This window comes from Branchiostoma floridae, chromosome 10, assembly GCF_000003815.2.
Source record: "Branchiostoma floridae strain S238N-H82 chromosome 10, Bfl_VNyyK, whole genome shotgun sequence".
In the NCBI taxonomy this organism is placed as follows: domain Eukaryota; kingdom Metazoa; phylum Chordata; class Leptocardii; order Amphioxiformes; family Branchiostomatidae; genus Branchiostoma; species Branchiostoma floridae.
In genome coordinates this window covers 2101129-2109207 of record NC_049988.1, presented here as the reverse complement: position 1 = coordinate 2109207, position 8079 = coordinate 2101129, and the positions used below count along the sequence as shown (strand labels likewise).

Here is an 8079-nt window from a genome sequence, read left to right as displayed (position 1 = left end):
CCTACCCCAAGCACGGGGAGCAGTTTACTTTTTCTACCCTAATCACGGGGTAGCTCATTGCCTTTTCTCTACCCTAATCACAGGGAAGAGTTCTGTTTCCTTCCTCTCCCCCAATCACGGGGGAGCTCACTGCCTTTTCTCTACCCTAATCACAGGGAAGAGTTCTGTTTCCTTCCTCTTTTTCCAATGCCCAGAGGAATGGTCTCCTAAAGGAAAAGAAAAAAATAGATAAGCTTATTGTCAAATGTGCTTATAGAAATTGTCGTGCATTTGATTTACATTTTTTCCTCTTTTTCCTCATCTAACCCAACAAAAAGGGAAAGTTTTCTTTCCTCAACCCCTATCACAGGGGGACATCTTTTTCCTTCTTCAAACCCAATCACAGGGGAGTTCTCTTCCCTTCCTTCGTTAGTCTGTAACACCAGGAACCCCCTTACCAACACCAAACCCCAATAGTTGGTAAAGGGGGTTCCTGTTTTAGCAGGAGCCCCCTTACCCATCAATGAGGTAAGAGGTTGGCAAGGGCGGAGCGGGTAAGAGTCCACGACTTCAGTACCCCTCCCCCTCGCATACCCTGTTTGTTCAACAATGAGGTCGACCAATCAGAGTATGCAAGGCCACAGCTGGCGATGATTTCTGATACCAGGAACCCCCTTACCAACACCAAACCCCAATAGTTGGTAAAGGGGGTTCCTGTTTTACCAGGAGCCCCCTTACCCACCAATGAGGTAAGAGGTTGGCAAGGGCGGAGCGGGTAAGAGTCCACGACTTCAGTACCCCTCCCCCTCGCATACCCTGTTTGTTCAACAATGAGGTCGACCAATCAGAGTATGCAAGGCCAGAGCTGGCGATGATTTCTGATACCAGGAACCCCCGTACCAATTCAAACCCCAATGGTTGGTAAAGGGGGTTCCTGTTTTACCAGGAGCCCCTTACCCACCAATGAGATGAGTCGTTGGCAAGGGCGGAGCGGGTAAGAGTCCACGACTTCAGTACCCCTCTCTCTCGCATCCCCTGTTTGTTCAGCTTTGATCAAACAGGGTTACCAAGACCAGAGCTGGTGATGATTACCAGGAACCCCCTTACCAACATCAAACCCCAATGATTTGTAAGGGGGGGTCCTGTTTTACCAGGAGCCCCCTTACCCACCAATGAGGTAAGAGGTTGGCAAGGGCGGAGCGGGTAAGAGTCCACGACTTCATTACCCCTCCCCCTCACATACCATGTTTGGTCAACAATGAGGTCGACCAATCAGACTATGCAAGGCCAGAGCTGGTGTATATAATGATACACAACATCACAAAGGAAGGAATTTTTCTAATCCAATGCCTTTTTCATGGCTTATTGCAGCATCACCGATACAGCGTACAATACACAGCATCATGGTAACTGTAAAATGTCTGTATGACCCCACAGCTTACATTTGATGATGGTGGTGCAATGTAAACATGGTCAATAAGAGTTCCTTTCATGGTTGTAGGATCTTCCACCAACTGTTCGAAATTGTTTGTCTCAAAGAACTTCTGTATCTTTTTGTTGTCTTCACCTGATAACAAATTCTCATTAAAGTCCCCAAGAAAGATTGTGGTTGTTCGCTTCACTGTGGCCAACAAGTACTGCATCAATTTCTCTACATTGACTATGAATGTGTCTTTTTTCACACTAGGTGGCCTGTAAACAGGTACAATGAGAATCTCTATGTCCTCCACAGACATTAGCATAACCACACATTCCAGGCTAATGTCATCTGGAATGGGTATTTCATAACAGCTGTATCCATTACGGACATAAACTGCCACTCCACCATGTGGTGAACTTCTAGTCATAGACTCTTCCTCACAAACATGTGTTCTGTCTTTGCGAAACACATCAAAGTTTTCTAGCTGCACCTTAGAATCCTGCACATCTTCCGATAACCATGTCTCGGTCAAGCATATGATATCAGCTTTGAGCAGACAGGTAGACTTTAGACTTTCAAAGTTACTTACTAGATTTTGAGTATTGTGATGGACAATTTTCAAGACCGTATTGCTTTCAGACCTGTCATCGGCATTTTTGAACGGGTCAGATCTAAACTGCAAGTGCATCATCTCTTTGACTGCTTTCTCTACATGCTCATCACAGTAGATTGACTCCTGCTTATAGTCCGTGATGTGGAGACCACTTAAGGAACATACCCTGCTTAACGCCACATATGCCATACCTGATGCAAACACATTTTTCATGGAGACAACCGCTTCGGGAACAGTCATGCCCTGTACTTTGTGTACCGTACAAGCCCAAGCTAGCTTGAGGGGAATCTGATAACGTTTAACTTTACTTTTGTTACTCAAGTTGTCCTCGATCTGACGTATCGGCACTGAATTGCCAGGTAGACTGCTAGGAACCACACTTTTTTGCCTTTCAAGAGCACCTATCTTTGGGTTATCAAACTGCACAAAGACAGTTGAATCCTGACCACCTGTTACACCGGTCACTGTTCCAAATGCACCATTCACAAGACCGTCCTTAACATTGACATTTCTACAGAGCATGACACGAGCGCCTACCCCAACTTGGACCCTATCGGGCAGATCATCTTTTCCCCCTTTAGCGAGATCTCGTTTTTTCATCGAACCTGTGGTGGGATCTTTGACAAAATCAGAGGCTTCAAAACATCTAATATCTGAACACCTGAGATTCAACATCTTGTCATTATGGTCTCCCACAGCTTTCTTGGTGGAAAAGATGTGAAGTGCATCTTTAGGATAATCATCTGATTCAAAGTCAAGACACAGCACCCTTGACGACAGAGTTTTGTCATCTTCATCTGAAAGTTTCTCCTTTTTTTTCTTTACTCTCATTCTATTCAAAAGCTTTGCAAAAGCAGCATCATCCTTCTGCCTCATGATTTCCTCAAGTTCAACAACCTCAAAGATTGGATTCCACAAGTCAATAATATCTGTTCCCTTGTAGAGACTCTGTCCCCTGACTGGAGGTATCTGATACATGTCGCCTACTGCCAAGATGCTGACATTTCCAAAGTTTGCACTTGACCTTGACTGTTTCAGTTGACTCAACCTACCATGAATATAAGACATGAGCATTTTGTCAATCATCGACACTTCATCTACAATCACAATTTTGAGGCTTTCATATTGCGCACGCAATGTGTTAAGGGTACTTTCAGACAGCGGCTGATACGTCTTCGAGACACGCATCAGATGGAACGCATGGTGCACCGTGCTCCCCCCAATGTTGAATGCAGCCGTTCCTGTGGGTGCAGTAAGAAGGACAGAGACATTATCAGGGTTTTCTTGTGTCTGTTGCAGTAACTTGGTAGCCTCATAGAATATGCATTTGATGAGATGGCTCTTTCCAGTCCCCGCACCACCCGTTACAAAAATATGAAAGGGATCTGGTCGTTTTCCCTGTGCAGTCTCCATACACCACTTCCGTACAAAATAGAAGACCCTCTGTTGCATTGGGTTGAGTGACTGCATCATGGGGATCGCAGCTTCTTCTGAGATCTGCTTCTGGCAGGCCTCTATGGCAAAGCTTTTCTCTTTTGATTTGTCAGTTGTTGCTAGGTCAGGAATGTCGTCCTCAGTGCCTTCATCATCATCATTCCCCTCGTTTTCTCCCCTCTTATCTAGGCACTCGAGTCTTTCTTGCTCCACTTCGGGGAAGATCTGGGCCCAAGCGTCATCTAGATTACCGTCTTCCACGTCTTTACGAGCCTGCTCAATTTCCTCGACATTTTGCTCAAATTTACACCTGTTCCCATGCACAATGACATTAACTCTCTCCTCTGACAAAGGAGCAAACCCATCAGAGTAGTATTCTTCATACTTTGCATACTGTGGTGGTTTCAACTGTGTGTCAAGATAGTGTGGCAAGTACAACTTGAGCAATGTCAAGTAGAATCGCTCTGGCTCTTTCATTTTGTTAAACTTAGCGTAACGGATGACTGCAGGCTGAGATCTTGTACGCTTTTGAACAACCCCCAAATTATCCCTCAAGTTATGTTTTGCTGCTCCTCTGGACGACTGCTCGGCATCATCTTGCATGCCCGAACAAGAAACGACGCGATATTCCGAGACAAACTCTGCAGCACACATTGATAGGAAGGGTTCTTCCAGTGGCCTTGCCTTGTATCGATCCATAATGCTTGGCATCCAGATGCTTGTTTCATCACAGTTTCCCTCACTTGCAAGCCTTTGAATCTCTGCCAAAGGTTTCGACAAGCGATTGGCTTGCTCATCTGTCGGTATGAATGTGACTGCTCTTGAGCACTCCTTCAACTTCAGGCTACAGACCCGATAGACCGCCTCCTGAGCACTCACTTCCCTATGGTGAAGGTAGGCACTGCCAACTTTTCTCATTTCTGTAACCACATCTTCGTTACCTTCCCTTGCCTCTTTCTGAGCCTCTTTGAGCAGCTTTCCCATTTCTCTTTCTGCTTTGCTTATGTACGATACAATGTACTTGACACAACTGTATGCATCGAAGATATATTGGATGTCCATGTTACCATTCCACGCACGGAGCAGATGCGGATTGAAATTGTTCACCCACATGTCCTTTGGCTGACGTCTGAGGAATACTTGCTTCCTAGTTGCCATCAAGTTCAAAGCGTCACACAACTGCGCAGTGGTGAGGTTTGCCTCCCTGAGAACGTCGTCAGTAGAGCACTTCTCTGGCTCTTTGTTCTTGTCCAAAACATCCCAGAACTTCTTCAGGTTGGATTCGGCTTGCTTCTTCCTCTCAGCATTGGATGCCGATTCTTCATCGGTCAGGTCCTGCTGGGGCACAGGGCTGCACAGAAATGTCTGCTTCACTGGCGGTTTAGGGAAACCGAACCTACAGACCTTGCCACCTTTCTTGCAAGATGATGTATGACCCTTTCGGTGCATTTGAACTTGGCTAACTATGTCAAATAACTCCTTATCTGTTTCTGGGTTTGGCAGCTGACAGCACACATATTTGTCCACAAATGAGCAGATCTCTTGTTCAGAATTTACACCCAATTTTGGTGCATCTTTCACCCAAAACAAACAATGTATATGAGGTGAGCCCCTTTGCTGGAACTCAGTCCTCGTGAACGTGTCTACGACCTCACCGATCGGTTGCGATGGAGATTTAATGAGATGTTTAAACAACAGCTTGACTCTGTGATCAAACATGCGAGCGGCAGTGACAGGGTTACTCTTCAAAATGTTGCAACGCTCTTCCCACGACAACTCGCTTACTGGTACTGTGCCATGATCCTGGCGAATCGCCTCTAACACTTCTGGCCAGCGCAAATCTGCCGCAGAAAATGTAGCAAACCAGGTTGGAATTCCCAACTGTCTTATCATCGCGAACAATTCATTTAGCGTCTTGTCCCAGAACTGCGGAGTACCCCTGACTGGCTGAAGGAAGCGATAGCCCTGGTCTGACTTTAGAATGGACTGTAAGTCCTCTTTGTTTGACAACATACCAGCAGATATTTCGCGGCCATTGCTTGTTATTGGCGAGCCCTTGCGCATAGATATGGAAATATTCGACTGTATGAAGTGCAGCTCTGTTACATACTGTGCAAAGAATATGTAGCTAGTGTCGCTCGCGAACCGCGCATCTGCACCCATGAGGCGCGCCTTGAAGTACTTGCTAGGCGTAATTCGTACATCACGATCGTCATTAAAAGAAAACTTGCCTGTAGGGAATTGAACGGGGAAGGACATTGCCTCTCCTCCAACCTCCTGAAACACAGAAATAGGCTTCTTCCCCTCTCCTGGAGCCACGCACATGATGCGTTCATCGTGGTGGTCTAGGAAATCCTGACCTATGTCTACTGGCTGGAGGCAAGTATCGTGTGGCAATCCCCGTAAGAGGCTGTCCAGTTCCTCTTCCTCAATCAGATTGGCTTCTTCGATCGCTTCTTCCACATTCACCTGTCCGGCTTCTTCGATCGTCTCTTCAACATTCACCTGTCCGGCTTCTTCGATCGTCTCTTCAACATTCATTTGTCCAGCTTCTTCGATCACCTCTTCCACATTCACCTGTCCGGCTTCTTCAATCGTCTCTTCAACATTCACCTGTCTGGCTTCTTCGATCGCCTCTTCCAAATTCACCTGTCGAAGTCGACGAAGAACGTCATCCATTTCATCATCTTCCATTCCATCTCCAGTCGGTCCTACCACATCGTTGCCCTCCTCATTGACAAACTCGCTGTGCTCTGCGGTTGTACCAACTTCTAAGTTGTCATTCCCTCCATGTTCAGCATCAGATTGTTCAACAAGCCCTTCTCCATTGTTCCACGACAAAGTCCAGTCTGCATCAATAGACGTACCGCTGTAATGTTCATTATTTTCTACAAGGTACTTCAGTGCAACATCCACCTTCAATGGACTGATTTGTCTATACATATGATACGCATTGTACTGAAGCTTCCTCTTAAGTTTGACTTTGATTAACTGAGCTTCTGAAGGCATTCTGGGAAGGATTGCATGTGTTTCGCTCACATCTGCTGGAACGCACACAACTGGGCCAAGAACTCCTTTCTGACCCCCTTTCGGGAGAGCTGCAACTTTCATGAATGGTATTCTCTTGGCCATGAGTTGCGACTCCAGAGTATTGAGACTCTTTAGCTCAGGAGGTATTTCTGGGAGCTTCATCTTGTTACTCTGGGCCTCGTATGGAATTGTCTTTTTTTTTGACAAGTGTTCATGACAACAATGACATATCCACTCTTGGCCCCTGGAAGAGTTTGCTGTGGGACACGCATGTAGGGTGCATTCTATATTGCATTGATGTACATATGTACCTGTTAAACAGTGCTTAACAGCCTCAACATACTTATCTTTGTCACAGATTACAACTTGATTGCAAAACAAAAGCCTATGACATACAGTGCAGACATATTCTGGCCCATTTTTGCATTCGATCTGGAACTTTTCGATGTCCCTCTCAACATCAGCTAAATTCTGGTGCTTTTCTCTGTTAATCTGCACGTTTCTTACTTTCAAATGTCTATGATTTGGATCTGTGTGATATTTATCTCTTTCATGGTGTCGCTTCTGCTGTGCATGCTCATCCACAGTGTGATATTTATCTCTTTCATGGTCTCGCTTCTGCTGTGCATGCTCATCCACAGTGTGATATTTATCTCTTTCATGGTCTCGCTTCTGCTGTGCATGCTCATCCACAGTGTGATATTTATCTCTTTCATGGTCTCGCTTCTGCTGTGCATGCTCATCCACAGTGTGATACTTGGTCCTCTTTTGATCCCTTTGAGCCCGGGCATACTGGGGATCCTCATGGTATCGCTTCCTTTCTCGATCTCGTCTGGCCCTTTTCCGGTCCTCATCATCATCGTTGTCGATTAGTGTGTGCTTGCTGTTGCTACTGGGAACTTGTGAGACCTCTGTAGCTTCTTCTCCGTGGCACCGTGACATACTCCTTGTCTGTCTACGTCTCAAAACTGTTGTTACTACATCAAAGTGGTCAAGGTTTGTATTTTGTATGTACAATGCATTACTGTCATCTAACATGGTTCTATCACAAGTACTTTCCCTTATTGGATACTTCATCCATGCCCAATTGTCGCCATACTTACCGTACACAAAGATGCATCTTCCCAGTAGTAAGGACATTGCATCTATTTCTACTTGTGTGGCCCATGTACCAAGCTTTGCTGGAGGGCCCTCAGGATGACACTCACCAGACAGGAACTTCTCCATGGTTTGTCCTGGTTCCAATAACAAACTGCAAAGATCCTCAGACATTGTTGACATGTATTCAATCATACGCTGCCTGAGTACAGCATGATACTCCTGAGTACCAAAAATATGGAAACTTACTGCTCTATAGAAACAATTTCCATCCCCTTCCATCCTAATGAGATTGACGGGTGTCTCCAAAGGAACATTCCTTTGCTCGATATTGATATATTGTTCAATTGAAAGATTCAACTGACCTGCCAGCTGCAACTGATCATTTGCTGTGAAGGGGTTGAACATGAACTCTTCCCCCTGCCACTCCCCTGTTACCTCACACTCCTGCTCATCAGCCAGCCTTTCTCTTGCTCCCTCTACTTGCTGCTCTTCAGCTTTCTCC

At 45.7% G+C, this 8079-nt stretch overlaps 1 protein-coding gene across 1 annotated transcript; it reads right to left on the bottom strand.

Annotated features, from left to right (window-relative positions):
* Positions 1–628: 628 nt before the first annotated feature.
* On the bottom strand, positions 629–6767 carry LOC118424340. Its single transcript, XM_035832888.1, has one exon. The coding sequence runs from the start codon at positions 6636–6638 to the stop codon at positions 1353–1355; it is 5286 nt and encodes a 1761-aa protein (XP_035688781.1). The 5' UTR covers positions 6639–6767; the 3' UTR covers positions 629–1352.
* Between the last annotated feature and the right edge of the window lie 1312 nt (positions 6768–8079).

Excerpts from the sequence above, each read along its gene's own strand:
- LOC118424340 (XM_035832888.1), bottom strand. The coding sequence starts at position 6,638 with ATGAAGCTCCCAGAAATACCTCCTGAGCTAAAGAGTCTCAATACTCTG.